General features: G+C 42.9%; 1 protein-coding gene across 1 annotated transcript; it reads left to right on the forward strand.

Annotated features, from left to right (window-relative positions):
- The first annotated feature begins 10,304 nt into the window (after positions 1–10,304).
- On the forward strand, positions 10,305–16,223 carry MRPL15 (mitochondrial ribosomal protein L15). The gene is made up of 5 exons (XM_032610357.1): positions 10,305–10,463; positions 11,286–11,440; positions 12,017–12,182; positions 14,364–14,487; positions 14,943–16,223. The coding sequence occupies exons 1-5, from the start codon at positions 10,356–10,358 to the stop codon at positions 15,278–15,280; spliced, it is 891 nt and encodes a 296-aa protein (XP_032466248.1). The 5' UTR covers positions 10,305–10,355; the 3' UTR covers positions 15,281–16,223.
- The last annotated feature ends 7,304 nt before the right edge of the window (positions 16,224–23,527 follow it).

Genomic DNA, 23,527 nt, shown 5'->3' on the forward strand with positions numbered 1-23,527 from the left:
CAATTTGCTGATTGGTGGCTCTGGAGGTCCTACTGATTTTGGCCCCAGAACACATGACCCCATTCTACAGCGGTGGCCCGATGCCCATCAAATACCTGGGAGGATCTGGGAGGGGCGGAGATGGACACACCTAAAGGCAAAATGCCCTGACCTTCGGAGGGTTACAGTTGACCACTGGAGAAAACACACAGTGAGAGCTGTGGTTCCGTTTTATTTGGGGACTCACTGAGGGCTATGCCCAGGGACACCTCCTCTCAGCGCTGAGGACGTGCTCTGAAAAGGTGGGGCGGGGGGCGAGGTCAGTGGGTAGATGATTTTGGTCCAAGTGTGCATGCAGTCAAGCACGTGTCTCCCTAGAAGGTTGCTGCTAGTCAGAAGAGATTTAATGGTTTTAGTGCTTTTCTGAATGTGGGAAGATGCAAGAGTTTGGGTTCATAAGAATTTTCACCTGCAAGTATCTAATTATCTGAAGTCCTGTTCTGCCAGTTTTCCCCAGAGCACAGGGTACCTCATCCTGATCTCAGCCCTGAACTCCTTTCTGGAGGTGTTGAAGGTCAGCGACTGCAGTGGCTACTGACTTCACCCTTGTAGAACCAGGTGGCAAACGACAGTTTTTAGTTGTCACAATCTAGTGGAGAAACTTAGAGGATATATACAATCTGTTAAAAGGAGGATAACAGGCCCAAAATGGAGTCACTTGTGCTAAGCCCACATCATCCCCAAACTGAAACTTACTACCTAAACTTATTCCAGTTTCAATCTCTGGCAGGATGTAACCTTAAAGTCAGTCTGGAATTTCCTAGTCGGCGCTAGTGAGTTAATCAGCCTGTCTAGACCCCTTCCATCCCCCAAAGAAAAATGAAGTAATCTGCTCTTTCCTCGTTGCCACCCTCTTTCTGCCTTTAAAAGTCTTCTGTTTGTGCGGCTCCCCGGAGCTCCTCTCTACTTTCTGGATGGGGTGCTGCCCCATTCATGAATCGTTGCATAAAGCCAATTAGATTTTTTTATTTATTCTGTTGAGTTTTGTTTTTTAACAATCCTTAGGGAGTCCAGTGTAAGGGAAGGGGAAGCTAGTGAACAAAGATCTTAAAAACAGAAACAAAACAACAAAATCTCCACTTTAATTATATGATAGCCAGAATGCTTGAAGTTTGGGGGTCTTATTCATACTCTCTTTTATTTTTTCCCCAATCATTCTTATACTGGATCTGAGTGCTGATAATTTTGTGGGCTCTCAAAAATGTTAAGTTGGTGCTGATTTCTCCAAAATAAAAAGGCTATTGGGATTTTCATTGAAATTCTCATGAAGCTACAGACCAATTTGAGGACATCTGACAACTGAGTCTTCTGATCCAAGAACTAGTGTGAATTTTTAGGTAATCTTGGATTTCTATCAGTAATGTTTTATTTATTTATTTTTAAAGTGTTTCTTTGTTTTTATAAATTTTTATTTATTTATGGCTGCGTTGGGTCTTCGTTGCTGTGCGTGGGCTTTCTCTAGTTGTGGCAAGTGGGGGCTACTCTTCGTTGTGGTTCGTGGGCTTCTCATTGCGGTGGCTTCTCTTGTTGCAGAGCAAGCACGGGCTCTAGGCGCGCGGGCTTCAGTAGTTGTGGCTCGCGGGCTCTAGAGCTCAGGATCAGTAGTTGTGGCGCACGGGCTTAGTTGCTTCACGGCATGTGGCATCTTCCCGGACCAGGGCCTGAACCCGTATCCCCTTCATTGGCAGGCAGATTCTTAACCTCTGTGCCACCAGGGAAGCCCTCTGTTAGTAATGTTTTATACTTTTCATTGTATAGGCTGGAATACCTTTTGTCAAATTTATGCCTAGAAAATCCATATTTTATGCAATTGTAAATGGTATTTCAAATTTCAATTTAATTATTTATTGCTAGATACAGGAATTTAATTTTTGCATACTGGCCTTGTATCTGAAATCTTGCTATACTCAAGTTTTAGTAGCTTTTTTTTTTTGGTGGATTTTTAGGCAATTATATACTTGAAAATAATTTCCATGTATCTGTGTATTTCCCAAATTTCTTTCACAAGTTCCACTGTGGTCAGAAAACATACTTTGTATGACTTCAGATTTTCAGTTCTATTGAGACAGGTTTTATATCGCAGCATATGGTCTATTTTGGAGACTGTTCCATGTGCATTTGAGAAGAATATGTATTCTGCTGTTGTTGGGCAGAGTGTTTGATAGATGTCTATTATGTCCGGCTAGTTTTTAATGTCATTCAAGTGTTCTATAACTTCATCAGTCTTCTGCCTATTTATTCTGTCAATTTTTGAATGAGGGGAATTCAAGTCCCCAACTCTTATTGTTGAATTGTCTATTGTTTTCTTTAGATTCTGTCAGTTTTTGCTTCCTGTTAACAATTTTTATCTTAAAATCTATTTTTTCAGATATTAGCATAGCTGCTCCAGCTCTCTTATTGTTGCTGTTTATCTTTTTCCATCCTTTTACTTTGACAGCTTTATTGAGATATAATTTACAAATCATACAATTCATCCATTAAAGTGTACAATTCAATGATTTTTGGTACATTACATCATTAATTTTGTAATTGTAGTGAAATGTATTTAACATAAAATTTGCCATTTTTGCCATTTTAAAGTGTATAATTCAGTAGCATTAATTGCATTTAAAATGTTGTGCAAACTTCACCACTGTTTCCAAAACTTTTTCATCACTCCAAACAGAAACTCTGTAACTGTTAAGCAACACTCTCCATTCCACCCTCTCCCTAACCCTTTGTAATGTCTAATCTTTCTGTCTCTATGAATTTGTTTATTCCAGATATTTTATGTAAGTGGATTCATACAATATTTGTCCTTTTGTATCTCACTTATTTCATTTAGCATAATGTTTTCAAGGTTCTTCCATGTTGTGGCATGTATCATATCTTCATTCCCTTTTATGATTGAATAAAATACCTTTGCAGGTGTACACTACTTTTTGTTTATCCATTCGTCTGTTGAGGGACACTTGGGTTGTTTCCACCTTTTGGTTTTTGTGAATAATGCTTCAATGAACATTGGCATACAAATATCTGTCTGACCTCCTGCTTTCAGTTCCTTTGGACATATACCATCAGCTTTCAGCATTTGACCATGATGTGTCTGGGTGTAGACCTCCTTTCAGTCATGCTAAGAGTTTATTGAGCCTCTTGGATACGTAATGTTTCTCATAGTGTTTGGGAAGTTTTCAACCACTATATAGTCGATATTTTTCTGCTCCCCTCCCTCCTTTCCTTCAGTTACTTCCATTACACAAATGCTGGTATGCCTAATGGTGTCCCACAATTCTGTAAGGCCCTGCTCAGTCTTCTTCATTCTTTTCCTCTGTTCCTCAGATTGCGTAACCTCCATCAATCTGTATTTAAGTTCTCTGACTCTTCCATCTTTCAGTTCAAACTTACTGTTGTGCCCCTGTAGTGAATGATTGTCCAGTCACACCCTTGATGTTCCCTCCAGAATACTCTTTCTCATTTTTTGTAATATAGAAAGGCTGAGAAATTTCCAAATCTCTTTTCGTTCCTTTTTCTAACATGCCCCTCAAAACTCTCCCAGCCTCTACCCATTAACCAGTTCTAAAGTCACTTCCACAATTTTAGATGTTTGTTAGAGCAGTGCCCCAATTCCTGGTACCAAAATCTCTATTAGTTTGCTAGGGCTACCATGACAAAGGACCACAGACTGGGTGGATTAACAGACAAATTAATTTGTTCACAGTTCTGGAGGTGAGGTGTCTAAGATCGAGGAGTCGGCAGGGCTGGTTTCCTCTGAGGCCGCTCTCTGTGACTTGTAGGTGACTGTCTTCTCCCCATGTCTTCACAGTCTTCCCTCTATACAGATTGGCTCTGATTTGGGACGCGGGTATAAATCTGAGAATTTATAAACCATTTAAGATCACCTTGGGAGAACATCTGCATAGAAACAATAAATTTCAACATTTAGAGGTCAGATAGTGTAGGAGGAGACAGTAAAAGTGAGAGAGGTCAGCCAGGATGGAAGAAAGAAACCAGAAATGTGGGCTATCCGGAAATCGAACAAGGAAAATATTTCAAGTGGGGGTGGCCAACTGCTTTGAGTGCTGCTAAGAACTCACTTTAGAAGATAATTTCTATTTTTTAGCTTTATTGAGGTATAATTAATATATACAAATTGTACATATTTAATGAGTTTGGACATATGCTTACACTTGTGATACCATCACCACAATCATGGTAATAAACATTCCATCACCTCTTAAAGATTTCTTGTGTCCCCTTGCTTTGTTTCTTGTGATAAGAACGTTTAACATAAAATTTATCATCTTGGGACTTCCCTGGTGGTCCAGTGGTTAAGAATCTGCCTGCCGATGCAGGGGATGTGGGTTTGATCCCTGGTCGGGGAACTAGGATCCCACATGCCTCGGGGCAACTAAGCCCGCGAGCCACAACTACTGAGCCCACGAGCCACAACTAGAGAGGCTGCATGCCACAACAAAAGATCCCGCATGCTCCATCAAAGATTCCGCATGCCGCAGCTAAGACCTGACGCAGCCTATAAATAAATAAATATATTTTTAAAAAAGATTTACCTTCTTAAGTTTTTAAGCACACACCACATTGCTAACTATAGGCACAATGTTGTAATGTTATAGATCTCTAGACCTTATAGATCCCTAGATCATATAGATCCCTAGATAGCATTCACTCTGCATACCTGGAACTTTACACCCAGTCACCAACAACTCTCCATTTACCCCACTCCTAATCCCTAGCAATCACCAATTTATTTTCCACTTATATGAGTTTGACTATTTGATACATGATATAGGTGGAATCAAGCAGCACTTGTCTTTCTGTGACTGACATTTCATTCAACATAACATCTTCCATGTCTATCCATGTTGTCACAAATGGTACAATTTCCTTAAATTTTAAATTGGAATAATATTTAATTTTAGGTCTATCCCTTATTTTCTTTATCCATTTGTCTGTCGATGCACATGGGTTGTTTCCATGTCTTGGCTACTGTGAATAATGCTGCAGTAAACATGGAAGTGCAAATATCTCTTCGAGATCCTAATTTCAGTTCTTTTGAATATATACCCAGGAGTGGGCTTGCCGGATAACGTAGCTCTATTTAAAAAAAAATTTTTTTAATTAAAAAATTGTTTTTGGCTGCACTGTGCGGCACACAGGCTCTTAGTTCCCCCACCAGGGATTGAACCCACGCCCCCTGCAGTGGAAGTGCAGAGTCTTAACCACTGGACTGCCAGGGAAGTCCCCTATTTTTACCTTTTTGAGGCACCTCCATACTGTTTTCCAAAGAGGCTGCACCATTTTACTTTTTTTTTTTTTTGCGGTACGCGGGCCTCTCACTATTGTGGCCTCTCCCGTTGCGGAGCACAGGCTCCGGACGCGCAGACTCAGCGGCCATGGCTCACAGGCCCAGCCGCTCCGTGGCATGTGGGATCTTCCTGGACCGGGGCACGAACCCATGTACCCTGCATCGGCAGGCGAACTCTCAACCACTGCGCCACCAGGGGAGCCCCACCATTTTACATTTTTATATTCTGATTAGCAGTACAAGGAGAGATTGATAATGTAGGAAAGAAAGGGGATATGAAAACTACAAAATTCTTAAGCAGGTGGGAGGAGTCCAGATCACAGGTGGAAAGACTGACCATTAGCAGGAGAAAAGCCACTTCCTTCTCTTTAATGGGATATAGAGGATGAATGCTGTTCTAGGGAAGGACTGTACATTTACTGGTGGGATATGGAAGAAATTCTCCATCTCATGACTCCTTTTTCTAAAGTATAAAGGAAAATCATTGACAGAGAGAGAGAGGGAAAGTAGATACAAAATAGTCATCATTGAGAGTGAAAAAGTAAGTTTTCTAGAACACTGAGGTAGGATGACCAATTTAAGGTTTATGGCCATGAATTTAAAGTCTATCGACCTGAAAGCCAGTTCTCTGGGGCCTGAAAAGAGGGAAATACTGAAAACTGGTCTAGAAAGAGCAAATACAGTCATTGTAGCTTCTTATTTACACTAAATGATGATTTAAAGTGTACAGGTATATTGATAATCCATGACAATGGATTAAATTGTCAGTAAATTGTTAGTAAATAGACAGCTAACAGAAGTTGGAAATGAGAAGGGGCAAAGGAGTGACAGGGGAGGCTTGTCAGTATCTTCATCTTAGAGGAAGGAGCTCATATATACTTCTGAAACTTGACCATCCAAGAAGTAGTTCTTATATTATTTAAATCACACAGTTTACCATGAGAGAAAATACTAGAAAGAAGTAGTTTAATATAGATCTTCAGCTATCATAAAACAAGTGAATGAATATACGATGTCAAAAGTTGATAAAAAACAATTAGTGTAGGGAAATTTTAATTTGTAAATATGGAGGCAATCACCAGAAGAAATGAAAACAGAAAGTTAAAAGTGATTGCCTATGAAGATCTCCTGCTTCTCAGTGTAGGCGCTTTTGTACAACTGCATTTTTTTCGTAACAAATGAATGCATTATGTACTATGATAAAATCAAAACAAAAATTATCTAGGTGTGAATGAAGACCTTTGAGTCAGGACCAACCTTTGATAAAACTAGGTAATTTTTTTGAAGGTGACATTTATTTTCAACCCTTTTCATGCTCTCTTCTCTCTCAATATTTGTTGTTTCCCAGTATCAAAGCCATTCACTTCTTTCCCGCCCTTGACTTCCTTCCTTCCTTCACTAAGAAAAATCACATCTCCAGTTTTTTTTACTCAACTTTGATCTTCACAAAATTAGCCTATTCTTGGTCCCATTCTAAAAATGACTTGTCAGTAATAACTGAATCACTGAAATTCCTTTCCTCCTCCTGTTCCCATCCCTGCCAAAATATTATTTAATGTGTGACCTCATTTAGGGAGATGAGATGGGAGACTTTTATGTGCATGCTTTTGTCTTGTTGTTTTTTAATCAGAAACAGTTGAGTTGATATTTTTCAAAATTTATTATTGTTTTATTTATTTATTTTTGGCTGAGTTCGGTCTTCGTTGCTACGTGCAGGCTTTCTCCAGTTGCACAGAGCATGGGCTACTCTTTCTTGCGGTGTGCAGGCTTCTCACTGCAGTGGCTTCTCTTGTTGTGGAGCACGGCTTTCAGTAGTTGTGGCTCGCGGGGCCCTAGAGCGCAGGCTCAATAGTTGTGGCACGCGGGCTTAGTTGCTCCGCGGCATGTGGGATCTTCCCCGACCAGGGTTTGAACCCATGTCCCCTGTATTGGCAGGTGGACTCTCAACCACTGCACCACCAGGGAAGTCCTGATGTGACTCTTCATTTCATAGTGTATTATCATTATGGTTCATACACAGTACCTTGTGTGATGAATTTATCCCCTTTTATTTTCATCCCCAACTCCCATTCTTACATCCTTGAAAATTTTTATTTTAATTAATTAGCTAAAAGGAATCAATCTATATTGACAGACTGTCAAAGCACTGGGATAGGTGGAGGAAGATTATTTGGGAGTGTATGAGAAGGAGGGCCTTCCCAATGGACTTCAAATTATAGCATCTTTATAGGGTTCACTTCATTCTTTTATATAATGACTCAGTAGTCACTATTGACCAGGGCTGGAGTCAGGATGACTCTTAAATAGTTGCTGAGATGTTTTCTTATTACAAGGTCTCCTTAATGTGATTTAAACAGGGTCTAGGACAACACCGCAAGCATGTGGGTGCTTAATAAATATAATCCTGCAATGATAATGATGATGTAAAACTTCTGTAGGCTTAAAGATCGATGACTTATTCACCATACGCCCTTAATTTACATTCTTACAACACAGATGAGACTCATCAAATTATTTTAACTGTTTTATATGCTTGGTCAACATGTTGCATATGGGCTAAACAAATATGTAGCCTACAATTATTACTTCCACTATCATTAACTGATGTCCACCAATAACATTACATAACGTATACAACAAAAAGCATCTACTTCACAGAAGTGCAGCACACTGTTTTATATTTCCTGTATCTCATTTATTCAATAAAATTTTTTTTCGATGATAAAAAATATTATTGGAACTAACACTCATCTAGAGCTCATTACTTAGTGAAAACAATGATTTTCTAGATAGGGGGAAAACTATGTATCTTTCTGTAGATTAGGACACATTTTGCAATTTTCTTCCCAGAAGTATGAAATTTCTAACAGAAAGATGATTAAATATATTGAATTGAAAACCCTTAAAGGCAGGAACTAGCTTCTATTTTTTTCACTATATTTCTTTTTACACTTCTAAATAGTATGGACTTTTATCTTCATATTGTTTTATAGAACTCACATATTTGTATTTCTCTTGTAGTGCTATTTGTTCTACAAAAGGCCTGATTTTTTTTTTAACTTTTCAAAAATACTCATTCTTGGGGAATTCCCTGGTGGTCCAGCGGTTAGGACTCCACGCTTTCATTGCCAAGGGCCCGGGTTTGATCCCTGGTCGGGGAACTAAGATCCCACAAGTGCGTGGTGCAGCCAAAATAATAATAATAATAATAATTCTTGGAAAATCTCCCCTACTAGATTTCAAACAATCTGGGAGAAGATCCTGTTTGACTTCATCCATGTATATTTTTCAGTAACAAGTTCAGTGTCTCGCTCATAAATATTGCTCAAATAAAGGAATGAATGCAACTTTTTCTTTCTGTGTTTTTTGTGGGTTTTTTTGCCAGGTCACGGGGCTTGTGGGATCTTAGTTCCATGACCAGGGATAGAACTCGGCCCCAGCAGTGAAAGCACAGAGTCCTAACTACTGGACCACCAGGAAGTCCCCTCTGTAGTTTTTCACACTTGATTTAAAATAACTTCAAAAATGTTTAAACAGAGTAGTTGCCCTCCAAAAATTTATTTCCACCTTCACTATTTGTGATCACCAGTAGGGATGAGCAGAACAACCCCCCAGCAAGACAGTGAAACATAAAAAGAACAATAAAAGAAAGTTAAAGAAAAGAGCATGGTCCATATTATACTCACTTAAGACAAAAATAGGGAAGCCGATACTTTTGAGTGAAAATATTGTTATGTATTTTGTGCTGCAGATATTCAACTTTATATTATAAAAAATACTACTTATGTAATAGGAGGCAAAGTGTGAATCCTGGCTCTGCTGCTTGCTATGAGACGTCGTTCAAGCTACCACCCTTGTCAAGTCCGAAAGGTAGTAACATCTACCCCACGAGGGGTTGTTCAGTTGATGAATCGAATGAGGGTGACTCAGCACGCGACTGACACATAGCCAAGCGCTCAGCGTGGCTCCTTCCGTATTAACAGCAAGTGAAGTTAGCATGTCTGTGACTTGGTCAAAGCAACACAGACGCACTCGGACAGGATGCAGAGTTTGCGTCCTATTCACGGGTTGGTACCAGCCAGACACTGTAATAGCTCGACCCTGAGTATTATTTTCGAATCTCAGGGTTGCCAGCTAAAAGTCGGAACTTGCCATCTGCCTCTACAAGGATGAAGTCGGTAGCCACTGCAGCCGCTGTCCTCCGACACCGCTTGAAAAGACTTGAGGGCTGAGATCAGGAGTAAGGCGCACTTTGCTCTGGGAAAACTGGCAGAACAGGTTTTCAGATAGTCAGGCATTTTCAGAAGATTTTATGAGCCCAAATTCTGGCATCTCCTTGTATCTAGAAGGGCACTAGAATCATTAACCAGCAGCAAGCCTCTGCCATCATGGGTGCTTGATGACACTACCTCCCTTCACGTAAATCACACATATACTGACCTTCTCCGGAGCAGTTCCTCGGAGCTGAGGGGCTATCTCCCATGCTATAGCCCACACCTTGCCCCAAATAACAATTAACCCACAACTCTCCGTTGTGCAATTCTTTTCAGAGGACAGGGCGTATAACTGGCTCAGCTCCAAGCCGGTACTTCGGCGCCCAGGGTATCTTATTCTGGGCCCCACGTGGAGCTCGGAGAAGACCCTGCGCCTCTAAGGACCAGGCTGGGAGACATATCAGGCCAGTGACTCCAAGCCCTCTAACGCACACACCGTTTTCAACGCGTGCTTTGTGCGGCGAAAGAGAACGCAGCACATTCCGAACCAAGGTCAAGGCACGACCTCTCAAAATAGGATCCCATCCCCAACGAACTAAACATAAAGCCGGCGCACCACGAAGATTACACCCTCGTACACCTGCCGCCACCGCGAAAGCACCCGGCTCCCGGCATGCCCCGCGGCTGGCGGCGCGGCGCGCCTGCAGCACGACAGGGGCGGGGCCTCGGCCGTAAAGCAGTGCCGGAAATTACGTGCGCTGGCGGTCCGGCGTCCTTGCGGTTTGGCGGGCGCGCCGGTCATGGCCGGCCCGGTGAGGGGCGGAGGGCCCCAGGCCTTGGACCTGCTGCGGGCCCTTCCTCGTGTGAGCCTGGCTAACCTGAGGCCGAACCCGGGCTCCAGGAAACCGGTAAGGCTGCGGGCGGCGCGGGGGCCCTCGGGGTCGCGGGTCCAGAGGCGCTGGGGGAACCAGGGGCCCCTGAGCCCCTCTGCTTAGGTGACGCGGGAAAACCTGCCCACGTGGTCCCAGTTCTCTGTAAGGTTCAGGTTTAGAGGCTTAATTACGTTAATTAGGGCGGGGGAGCGAGGTCGCAGGAAGTACAAATGATTGTCTCATTTAAAATTGGGTTTAACATGGAGTGCTTTTCCATCATACCATATCTTCATGGGAAAGATTTATTACATTTGATGTCTCTTCTGCAAATCATTGAATATAGCTAGAAAAGCTGTCATGGACATACTGTCACTTTAAAAATCAATTTGTTGCTTTCCTGAAGTGACAGGATGTAAAGTAAGAAAAATATTTTTCTTATAAGTTGGTATTTAAATAAAACGCTATATATGGGTAACAATGGCATATTGACAATTAATTCCAAAATAAATGCGCTTGCGTATCATGCAAACTTTGCTTGTTGTGGATGTTTAATTCTACAATTTTTTTCAGTTCCAACCTGTCACAGTCTCCTTTTTTTCATCTCATTCTTGGAACTTTCCCTTTGAAACACAACTTGGAGTTTGGTTGCAAGAATTAGCTACATCTTCGGAGGCAGAGTTGCTCATGTGGAGTGTTTGGACTTCAGAGCAGCTAGGATGGTGCCTGGCACGTAGTGGGCTTGGCTAGTCCTGCTTGGTTGGATGAATGAAGGACGTAACCAAAAGATACAGTGCAAAGGTGAAATGCAATTTTTAAAAGTGCATCTGTAGATCATAAAACATTCTTCTTTCCTTACAGGGAAGACGACCAAGAGGTCAGAGAAGAGGTAGGAAATGTGGCAGAGGCCACAAGGGAGAACGACAGAGAGGAACCCGGCCCCGGCTGGGCTTTGAGGGAGGCCAGACTCCATTTTACCTTCGAATCCCAAAATATGGGTTTAATGAAGGACATAGGTAAGTTCGCTTTTCTTCTTAGTGTAAAATACTTAATTCTCACTGAGAGTTACCTAAAACTAGGTTGGTAGAAATTTAAATCCACTTTGAGGCAAACTTTCATTGCTGTTTCTCTGAACCATTTTTGGTAATGAAGTTTAGCCTGAATTGGGGAAAAAGCCAGACATTGCACTGACTTGCAAAATGGAGATAATGGTGCCTGCTCGCAAGGTTTAGGGCGATTACGTATATAAAATCTGACTCATTGTCGTCACCCAATAAATGGTAATCACCATTACTTTGAGTTCCATTAATGTATAATTTACAGTGGGTTAAATATTTATTTATTTGTCTAAATGAGTGAAGTAGATGCCTAGGCAAATAATTTGGTGAAACAAAGTAAGTACTTACTGGTTTTGTTTCATTGCCCCCAAATCAAGGAATATTACATGTTTATGCCATACTCAGGGGTTTTATTTTGTTAAACCATATAAATTGATGGAGGAAAACCCAGGACAAAACTCTGAGTTGATCTGGAGATCTTGCTGGAAGGTAAGTCTGGCTGAGTTTTCCAACTACTGTTACTTTCTTGTGTAGCTTCAGACGCCAGTATCAGCCTTTGAGTCTCAACAGGCTGCAGTACCTTATTGATTTGGGTCGAGTTGATCCTACACAACCTATTGATTTAACCCAACTTGTCAATGGGAGAGGCGTGACCATCCAGCCATCTAAAAGGGATTATGGTGTCCAGCTGGTAGAGGAGGTAAGTCTGAATTAGATTGTTTTTGGAGTTACATAGATGGCTATTTCTGATTTCCACATAATCGACACCCTGCCTGCTTTATTTTTATCCCTTTTGAGTTGTCATAAACATTATGTAGTGGCGATCGTGTTATACTCGTGGTTTTAGAAAGCTGCATGCTGTTGGTGGTGGGAGGCAGGGGCGGCTCTGTTCCCTGGTCCTGGGATGTTCTTCTCCTGTGTACCCATTCGTACTTCTCCCTCACTCTGTTTGGTTCTCTGTTCAAATGTCATCCTAGTAGGAAGATGTTTTTGACATTCTTTATAAAGGAACATTCATACCCTTATACCTGACCGTCTGCCTTATTCTGCCCAAAGGATTTTTCTTTGAGTGTATGAACACCTGACACTTATTACCAAGTAATGCATTTATTTTTCATTGTTTTTCCTCATTGTGATGTCAGTTCTTTGAGAGCAGGTACTTTGATACATTGCTGTATTTACAACATTGGAAATATTGGCTTGTGATAGTCACTCAGTATTTATGGAGGACAGAAATGAATCAAATCCAGTTCTAATTGTAGGGAAGCGGTTTTCTATTTGTAGGAGTTGGCCAGGAGTTTCATAAGCAAATAAACTTGTAGATTGTTAATCAAACTACCTGTTTCTTGCATGTCAGTAATACGATATTGCTGTGTAAGTAACTTAGTGTCCACTAGAGGGGAGCATTGTTTATGGGAAAACCTTTTAGATTCCTTTGAAAAAGTACACTTGTGGATAAAAGTTTTCCAAATAAAATGATTCGAAGAGAGAATATCAAATACACCATTAAACCTCAGTATTCTACTTGAGGCGTATAAGGGAACACAATTGTAGATTAACATATGGAAAAACCCATGACCTCACCAGACGTTAACGCACATCCCAGTGGCTTTCAGGCATGTGTCTATTAAACGAGCAAAAATCATTCTGAAATCTACAGCAGCACATTGGTTGAATAAGTACAGTTATACATTATTTACAGCTCTGTAAACTGCTTGCCCTTTCTGGATTCCAGGTTTGTAGTAAATGTGGGTAATAAGACTCTTCTGCTCTTTCAGCACATTACCAATCTGGGAACAGAAGTCCTAAGGAAAAACACAATAAAAGAAACCTGATTGATACAATGAAATGCTAAATATTCTTCTTATAACACTGAAAATGCTGGAACTAACCCCAATGCCCAAGGATGGGGAAGTGGTTAAGCAATCTGTGGAATAGTAATTAGAAATCTCAAATAATATGGCAAGACTTTGTTTCATTGAGTCAAGAGTGCCATTGACTGTAAAAATGCCTACCAGTATCATAGATGGGAAGAATGTGAGAAAATGTGTCTTAGAATTGATGGAATATTTTGAAATTGGGAGCCAGCTTGTTTCGCCACACCGGAATAGCAAAAAAAACTTTTATTACTGCAAAAAGAATGGTAGTGCCACCATCTTTTTATTTTGTCAGAATCTGTTCTGAAATTAGAGTAAAATGTAGCACATCCTAATGGAAGTGCCCAGACAGGACTTTAAAAAGTTGAGTACTATTTTTATTTTTGTTGTTGTCTCTGCCCCTTTCCCTAGAGGGGCCCCTCCCAAGCTCAGATACTTTGTTCTTTTGCTGGCTCGAGCCCTCTTGCCCCCCTCTTTAACCAGCTCTTGGCCTCTTGCTTACTTATGGGTCAGGAAGGTAAGTTTTTATCTGTGTCACGCGGCATAATGTGGTTAGGAACGAGGGCGCTGGGACTAGACTCCCCCTGGCTTTGTGATCTTGGGCAAGTTGCTCAACCTCTCTGTGTTTCCGTCTATGTGTTGCCGTCTATGACATTGGTGTGGCAGTGATTCTGTTGGTTTAGAGTTGTCTTGAGGATTAAACAATCTGCTGTTACTGAAGTAATGGGAATGTGTATTTATGTTGGTGCCCGCCAAATGCATAAAATGGAATTCTAGTCATCCCTGCTCATAGGGAATGAAAATTGGTAAAACAAGTTGGCCTAAAAAAACGTGGAAGAATTTGGTGTTTGATAGGACCTCAAAGCAGCGGTATTTAAAGTAGGAATAGCTGTCATGTTGCAGGCCCTTTAGAGGAGAAAACACAGTGTAGAAGGGAAGCTCATGTAATTAATTCACTTGTAGCCAAGCCGTCTCCTCACAGACCTTGTTTTGACGGGTGACAGGGTGCTGACACCTTTAAGGCAAAAGTTAATATTGAAGTACAGCTGGCTTCAGAGCTGGCCATCGCTGCGATCGAGAAGAACGGGGGTGTCGTCACGACGGCCTTCTACGACCCTCGAAGCCTGGGTAAGCTTGTTGCCTCGGGGTCGCGTGCTGACTGCCACACGAGGGTTTGACTTGCTCTGCAGCCCCCTTGGCTTCCTGTTTGAGGGGTTTCTACTACTGGTGTGGCTGGTGGCGCTCCGCCTTCTCATACACCTCAGCCAGTGTGTCATAAAAAGGTTTTGTTATTTAAAACATGGGGCTTCAGTATGCTATTTCCCACGTTTAGAAATTCACTCGCTGTTGGTGATGCAGGAGTAACTTTGACTTTCAAGATGCAGACTTTTGAAAGTCAAGTGTTTCCATTTGCTTACTTAAGACAAACCTGTTTAATAAAAAAAAAAAGTTTTGGGAATTAAGTTTTCCTCTTGGAAATATTTAAAAATTAATAATTAAAAGAATACCATTATTAAGAGAAAATCATTATGTATATAGGCAGTATTTGCATCTCTCTCTTTCTATTTAAACATTTTTTTTAGAAATACTGTGCAAACCTATTCCATTCTTTCTCCGTGGACAACCCATTCCCAAGCGAATGCTCCCCCCTGAGGCACTGGTAACCTATTACACTGATGCAAGGAATCGTGGTTACTTGGCGGATCCTGCTGAATTTCCTGAAGCGAGACTGGAGCTCGCCAAGAAGTATGGTTATATCTTACCTGATATCACGAAAGACGAACTCTTCCAAATGCTCAGCACTCGAAAAGATCCAAGGCAGATTTTCTTTGGTCTTGCTCCGGGGTGGGTAGTGAATATGGCAGATAAGAAAATCCTCAAACCTACGGATGAGAATCTCCTCAAGTACTACAGCTCCTGAGTTCCTTCCAAGAGAGCAGATGGTAAAAGAGCACCAGAAAGGGACCGAAACACGTGTGTTTCCCGTTGCATTTGCTTAATTTGTAATTCTGCAGATGTTGGTGTTTTCTGTGTAATCATCTCTCTCTTTCTTATCTAAATTAAAATAAAAATATAGTAAGCAAGGACTGCATAGAGGATCTGGTGGATCTTTGTGCTTCTGTCTCCGTTCTGAGCTCCCTGGTTCTCTGCCCAAGGAAAAGTGTAACTCTTAGTCAGTTTCCGGCTGAGTCTTCCATCATCTTTCCATCCAGGTCTTGTCTTACTGTTGCAAATCAGAGTGAACGTGCAAGTGGGATGGGATTGCTTTGTTGGCTGCTTGGTCAGGGTCAGAGGGCTGCTAATGAACTGGTGAGCCTCTTACTCGGTAGCCGCGAGGAGGCGCTGCTGCCCAGTGTCAAGACAGCAAGCCTACAGCTTGGGATGATTAAGATGTGCGGCGTGAGTTGAAGGGTTAAGACTGGTGAGTAGCTGCTAAGCAGTTCAATGTTTGCTAGCAAAATTGAGACCAGAACTCCAAGGGAATTCATTTTCTCAACTCAGAGTAGACAGAAATGATCAAGCCAGTATCACTTTTTTTCCTTGAAGAAGGTAAATGTTCTAATTCTAATTGATATGATTTTGCTTATAGACTTTGGAAACCTTTGTTTTTCAGTCATTTTAAATGCTTTTGAAAAAATGGTCAATGATTATATAAGCCATAAAACAACTGGTCATGTGAAAGTTAAACTCAGTTAATTTTAAAGGTTCAGCGGTCAGTAAGTCTGTTGTATCTAAGCACGTGAAAGTTTAATTTATCCTGATGCAATTAAATCTTGAATAATTCATGATAATTCTTCAACAGTAGAAATAAAATGATTCCTGCTTGTTTATTTTATGAAAATAAAAAAATTTAAAAACCTAAACAGTGCATTATTTTGTTACCTTATCTACCTCAAATATAGCTGAGCTAAGATTACGTTTATAAAGTAATTTAAGTACGAAGAGTGTATTTCAGTTTTTATCCAGGATTATTTAGTTTGGCTTGTTATTAAACCATTTCTTAGTACCCAGAACTTATAAGAATCACTACTAGCCCCATCTTCTCGGATAGTCACCTGTGAATTTCAGAGGATGGGCAACAGTTTAAAAACATGTTTTTATTTTTCAGAGACACAAGTGACAGGTGTTTTTGAGGGAGAGTGATGATAAAGCACCAGAAACCATCTACTTTTTTCTGTGCCTCTTTTTCTAAACATTTTGGCCATAAAGCCATCTTACATTTCCTATGCTAGGTATCTAAAAAGTTTTATTTGAATATTGTATATAGAAGAAGAGAGATGGTAGCAAAGAAGAATTCCAAGGTGCAGAGAAAACGTGTTTTTATTGACGATTACAGTGACTAAGAGTCAGGAATAGAATACATTTTCATTTTTTAAAATCACGGGGAAAAGTCCCAAAAAACTTTCTATCATTATAAAAGTAGTCCATGCTTGTTTTGAAGTTATGTAATATTGAAGTCTAAAAAGTAGAAGTCCATGTTCTCTTACTGTTGCCCATCCCTGACCTACTACCACTGTTTAGTTTGTTTGGAGTCTCTTTTCTTTTTTTGAATCAAAAAGGCATAGCCTGCAGGGGGCTTCCCTGGTGGCGCAGTGGTGAAGAATCCACCTACCAATGCAGGGGACACGGGTTCAAGCCCTGGTCCGGGAAGATCCCACATGCCATGGAGCAACTAAGCCCATGTGCCACAACTACCGAGCCTGCACTCTAGAGCCCGCAAGCCACAACTACTGAGCCCACGAGCCACCACTGCTGAGCCCACGTGCCACAACTACTGAAGCCTGCGTGCATAGAGCCCGTGCTCCACAAGAGAAGCCACTGCAGTGAGAAGCCTGCACACCGCACCGGAGAGTAGCCCCCGCTCGCCGCAACTAGAGAAAACCCACGCGCAGCAACGAAGACCCAACTCAGCCAAAAATAAGTAAAATAAATTAAAAAAAAAAAAAGGCATAGATTGCAAATAAAGGCAGTGACCTTACTTCTTATTGTTACATCTAATACTGTTTCAAAGGCACTTTCCGTTAGGGAAAACTACGCCCTATTCTTAAGCCATTGCTATAGGATCCATTAGGCAAGTCACTTCACCTTTCCCAACTGTAAAGTGCAGTGACCCATAATCTTTGTATATTACAAGCTCAAATACCATGACGATTGAGGTGTTGCCTTGGTGCTGAGGAAAGCTGCTTTGACCTCAACCTATTTGCACAGAAATGAACTTCCTTACATTTAAACACATCCTGTCCTGTGTCCGGCCTGAAGCAGGAGACAAGCCTGAGAGACCGCTCATTTTCTGTGCAGAGTGCCAGCCTCGCTCTGGGTGGGTTACTGCCCCCCGGACGTGCTGCTAGAGGTTCTGCTTTGTGGTTCACTTTGCAGTTGTGTTGGAGGGGCCGGGGTCGCCTCGACAGACAGTTCTTCACGGGAAATGAGGGGGCAGTTAGTTGCGTGAAGGTGGATGACGGGGTCTCCTCGCCTTGCAGTCCCAGGATGTACTCGTGAGGCCCTTACGAGGGTCCCCGTGCCACGTAAATGACTCAACTACCCTGAGGAGCAGTGAGGGTGGAAAAGGAGGTGGGAGATGGCAGACGTCAGACTCGCTGAAGTTGGTCGTCTTGGGGGCCTGCAGGTGAAAGGAAGTCCGGATAGAATGATAAAGGGAAGAGTGAAAACAGGAAGCAGCTGCCTGGTGACGTGTCACCCTCAGGGCGCAGGGGCTTAGTCACAAACAGCTGTATCCTGGGCTGAATCGAATAAGCGTGCAGATCATTCTTGGCCAAAACAGGCACGTTCCACAAAATCCGTCCATTCTGCTTTATGAAGCCAGTCCTAAAATCACTGCATAGCAGGGAGACTCAAGCTGAATCATGTAACAGTGCCCGGTGCTGCTGGTCATTTCCAAGGATGAAGAGTTCACATCACCTGGAGATCAAAGTAGAAAAGCCAGACACCCTCCGTCTGGGTTCCAGTCCTTTCCTGGTGTGTGGCTTCAGCCTGTTTTCAGTGTACGTGGCCTGTGTGGGTCCAAGACCAGAGAAGCTTGAGTTGATATGCATTGGGAAAGATCTTTTCATGCCTGGAAGTAGTAACTGGATTTCCTCGGTTTATTTTCCTTTTTGAATGTTACTTTATTCTTTGGAACGTGGAGCGTCTCTGCGAGGGCGGAGAAAACGCCAGCCAGCAGCAGAGGGACCCAGCTCCGCGTGTGTCAGAGAACGAAGCATGCTCCCTGACTTTAGTTAGTGCAGATTCTGGTGGCCGCGTCTGGGAGGCTTTGCTGCAGACAGTGTGCCAGGCGTGGCATGATCTTGCACGTGTAAACTTCAGTGCTGCTTCAGGCCCCGATGGCAGCCGGATGACCTGGGGTGCATCCTTTAACTGCAACACCCTCTCCTGTGGTTGGGGGCTCACTGGGTTACCAGGGAGAGGCTCCAGGCACGGAGGCCAATTTGCAGAATTGCCAGGAGAGTTCCCCTGGGCTCAGAGGCCGGTACTAGCTGTGTGACTGTTATTTAACCTCTCCGAGCCTCGGTTTCACCATCTGAAAAAAGGGGGATAATGACAGATCCTAACGCATCCAGTGATGATGGGGATTGAAAGACTTCAGTATTTGTGAAGCACTTAACCACTGTGCCTGACACAGAAGTGCCACTGAGTGTTCGTGAATTAAGCATCTTATGTGGTCCACCTAGTATGTGGTGGCTGTTCCATAAATGTTATTTCCTTTCCGCCTTAAGATTTTCATACAGTCTGTGGTCAGTATCTTGTCAATGAAAAGAAAGGCATGCTAAACTTTATTATTTTAATCAGGATCTGCTGAGAAAGGACATTTTGAGATGATCATATGGTTTTTATCCTTCAGTTTGTTAATATGGTGTATCACATTGATTGATTTGCATATATCCTTGCATCCCTGGGATAAATCCCACTTGATCATGGTGTACGATCCTTTTAATGTGCTGTTGGATTCTGTTTGCTAGTATTTTGTTGAGGATTTCTGCATCTATAGTTATCAGTGATATTGGTCTGTAATTTTTTTTTTTCTTTGCGGTACACCGGCCTCTCACTGTTGTGGCCTCTCCCGTTGCAGAGCACAGGCTCTGGACGCGCAGGCTCAGCGGCCATGGCTCACGGGCCCAGCCGCTCCGCGGCATGTGGGATCTTCCCGGACTGGGGCACAAACCCGTGTCCCCTGCATCGGCAGGCAGATTCTCAACCACTGCGCCGTGTGCACTTGAGAAGAAAGTGTAATCTGCTGTTTTCAGATGGACTGTCCTATAAATATCAATTAAATCTGTCTGGTCTGTTGTGTCATTTAAAGCTTGCGTTTCCTTGTTAATTTTCTGTCTGGATGATCTGTCCATTGGTGTAAGTGAGGTGTTAAAGTCCCCCACTATTATTGTGTTACTTTCAGTTTCCTTTTTTATAGCTGTTAGCATTTGCCTTATGTATTGAGGTGCTCATATGTTGGGTGCATATTTATTTATTTAAAAAATTTAATTTTATTTATTTGTTTTTGGCTGTGTTGGGCCTTCTTTGCTGCACACGGACTTTCTCTAGTTGTGGCGAGCGGGGGCTACTCTTCCTTGCAGTGCACGGGCTTCTCATTGCAGTGGCTTTTCTTGTTGCGGAGCACTGGCTCTAGGTGCACGGGCTTCAGTAGTTGCAGCACACGGGCTCAATAGTTGTGGTGCATGGGCTTAGTTGCTCTGTGGCATGTGGGATCTTCCCAGACCAGGGCTTGAACCTATGTCCCCTGCATTGGCCGACGGATTCTTAACCACTGCGCCACCAAGGAAGCCCAGGTCCTCTGCTTTGACAAATGGAGTGAGGGACCTGCAGAAGACTTTCCAACTCTATAAAGAATTGGAAAGAGAATTCTCCTTTTTTCTACAAGTGAGGAAGCACAGGCTTTCAACTAGACACACACACACACACACACACACACACACACACACACGCATGCGCGCGCCCCTTAGCCATCAGAAATGAGGCAAGACTGCCACCTACTGACCACATGTGAGCACTTCGTGGGAATTTCCAGGTGTGATCTTGGTCCCACTTAATTAGGATTGTTAATTATTCATGATTTATACATTCAACAAACCCGAAGTGCTCACACAGCAGGCCCAACACCAGGCACTGGGGCTACTAAAGTCAGAAAGGCAGAGTGATCACCTTACACGCACCAGTAGAAGGGAATGGGGAAGCAAGTGAAGGAGAAACTGAATCCCAGAGCAGTAGGTGCTGCAGGTAACCTGCTCCCAAGACTTTAGTTCACCTTTAATTTTAAAGGAAGCGGAAGCTGCCTCTGGGCACGGCAAACCCAAGTTCTTCCTTGGTGGCCGCCGGTGACAGGAGGAGGAGGAGGAAATCAAAGCCAAAGTAGTAACAATGGTTTTACACTGATTTACACTTAGCTCCCCCAGAAACCTGTGAAGTGGCTTGCCAGGTTTCCAAAAACGACATTTATAGCACATTAATAGCACCGCCTAGCGTGTTAAGGACACAGAAGAGATAAACTCTCACTTTCTGAGACTTTATATTAACATACACATTTGAAAACCAGCTGCAGACTATTTAAGAAAGAGACGCCCCAGGAGGTGTGCGCTCAGGAACTAGCATTACCTGTGGTGGCAAAGTGGTTTAAAGGAAGAGATTTTGAATGAGATGGTCCTGCGTGTGTGTCCTGAGTGGGCTGCTGACCCAGGAGGGCTGTTAAAGCTCAAAGCTTCAGCAGCTTCTCTTGTGAGATGGCAAGGTCCATCTTGTGAGATGGCAAGGTCCCTCCTCAGATGGCTGTGGTGCTGGGTGTGAGAGGGAAGGTGTACGTCATCGGCAAGTCTGGGCACAATGGGGGTCCAAGAAGCGGGAGCACTTGTTATTGTGTGAAGAGATTGTATGGACGGCTTCGGGGAAGAGGGTCCCCATAACACAGATTTCTCTCCTCGTGCAGCAGAATCTCGGAGCACACACAGCCGGGGCTCCCTGCATCTGCCACCTGTCATTGCATGCCCACCTGCTTTAGTCTCTCACCTGGAGAACTCACCTCCCTAGACCAACGGGCTGGGCACCTGCTGTAATTTAGCCAATGCCAGCTGCCAGGGAGATGAAATAGGACATGGAAAGGCTGCTCTTAGAACTGTTCACAGTAAGGCAGTGGGCAAGGGAATACGTGAGCATGTTCTTAGATGTTGTACTTACAAAATAAGGGTTGAACATTAAAGGGAATTCACGTAGGGCAATTGGTTTTTCTGCAATTAGTAATCAACATCACCAGCCCAACTAATATAGTGCCCCTTGTAGAAAAGGGGGAAAACAAGTCTGACTTACGAACTTTTAACATCTAAAAGGGTCTTCACATCTAATTACAACCTTCTATTTAGACAACTAGACTTATCATCAAATTCATGGAAATTCCATGACCGAGCAGCATTTGTATCCCCAGGAAGCTTGTTAGAAATACAGAGTTTCAGTCCTCACCTCTCACCTGAGTAAGAATCTGCGTTTTAACAAGGTCACGGATAATTTCTGTACACGGTCAAGTTTGAGAAGCACTGGTACCGTTTATGGAGCTTGCGTGTTGCAGTACAGCACCTAGGGCACTAGGTGGAGCCATTCCCCCAGGTTTCTTATACTTCAGGGTGCATTTAGAACCACAGCTGTAAATCGTTTTTTGCAATAAAGTTCTTTTCCTCCCCTGGAATAACATTTTGCTCTTTAAACAAAGAGAAAACAAAGAACATAACAAAAAATGTTATATACAACGTATAAAGTTGTATTTGATGAATGATTGTGGAGAAGGAATATCTTTAAATTTCTCTATTAAGGTCTAAAATATTTTAGAAAGACTAGAACAATGATTGTTCTAAAAGTCCAGGCAAATATTTGAAAGTGATATGACATTATTTGTATTATAGCTTGGGATGGAGCTACAATAAAAATAGGTATATTAAATTGAAGAACTTTGGCTTTGAACTACAGGCGCGCGCGCCTGTGTATGTGTAGTTTATTTCAAGAAGTCCATCCATTAAAGAAGTGACATAAATAAGCCATGATGAACCTTTAACCCGTGAAACCTCATCATCAAAGACTTCTAGTCAAGGTCACTGGTAAAAATGAACTTCCTGCTTCTTTTCTTTAGAATAAACAAAGAAATCTATAAATTCAGACTCCAGCCTTACTAGCTACGGGGAGCTCTGCCAGCACTGGCAGCTCAGCCCTTTGGGGAGGGTGAGACCTGTGGTAGCTCCTCGGAGCTCTGGCTTCTCCACCTCCAGGTTTCAGGAGCGGGATCCTTGGAGAGAGTTTCCCAGTTTCTGTGGGGCCCGACTGCACTGGAGAATTCAGGGGACCTTTTCTACCAGTGCCTGGTCCCCCATCCATCCCAGCAGATACTCCCCCTCTAAGCTGCTGTTGTAAGATACAGATGAGGACGGCTCAAACAACCTGACAGAGAAACAAGAAATTCAGAGAAGTAGTTCATAAGCGCGTGAAATCTGCACCACCTCACCAATGATGAGATAAAAGCCAAAGGATCCGGGGCCGGTGAGCCTCTTTTCCTCCTTAATGGGACTGCATTTGGACACAGCCTTTGAGGGTGCAGCTGGATGGTATTTGTCAAAATACAAAATACGCGTATTTTTAGGCTCAAAGCCACACTGTAAGCCAGAAATGGTGCTGGAACACTAGAAGCCTGACATCCTGGCCTGCAAATGCAGAGGGAAGGCAAGTGCCCCTCCTCCGCTTCCTTTTCCTGGGCGCCTGCCACCCAGGCCTGCCTGCGCTGCTTATTCTCCTCTTACAGGTAAAACCCGAAGAGCTTTGGTCCCTGTAGCCAATGACTTGCCAAGTCAGGATTTCACATATTCTTCAGGTATTTCCCTTAGAAACACCGAAGCAAACGCAAGGGGGAGGGACCGATGGTGGTGAAGGGTTAAAGGTCTTATATTTTTCACCGGCACCCCCCCCCCCCCCCCCCCCCCCCCCCCGGTCATTCATGCAGTGGGGACTGGCCTTTGTTCCACTCGCTCCTCCGACGGCCCCTCCCTGGGGAGAGCCCTTCCCATCCCCCGCCCCACTCTCACACGTGGGAAAGGTGTGTGAGCTGTCACGGTCCGAGATAGAATTCAGTGTTCCCAAGCCCCGACATCACACAAAAGAGAACCAG

The sequence above is a fragment of the Phocoena sinus genome, chromosome 17, assembly GCF_008692025.1.
Source record: "Phocoena sinus isolate mPhoSin1 chromosome 17, mPhoSin1.pri, whole genome shotgun sequence".
Taxonomy (NCBI): domain Eukaryota; kingdom Metazoa; phylum Chordata; class Mammalia; order Artiodactyla; family Phocoenidae; genus Phocoena; species Phocoena sinus.

Coding starts and splice junctions, on each gene's coding strand:
- MRPL15 (XM_032610357.1), top strand. CDS start 10,356: ATGGCCGGCCCGGTGAGGGGCGGAGGGCCCCAGGCCTTGGACCTGCTG. Junction 10,464..11,285: donor ACCCGGGCTCCAGGAAACCG/GTAAGGCTGCGG, acceptor CTTTCCTTACAG/GGAAGACGACCAAGAGGTCA. Junction 14,488..14,942: donor CTACGACCCTCGAAGCCTGG/GTAAGCTTGTTG, acceptor CATTTTTTTTAG/AAATACTGTGCAAACCTATT.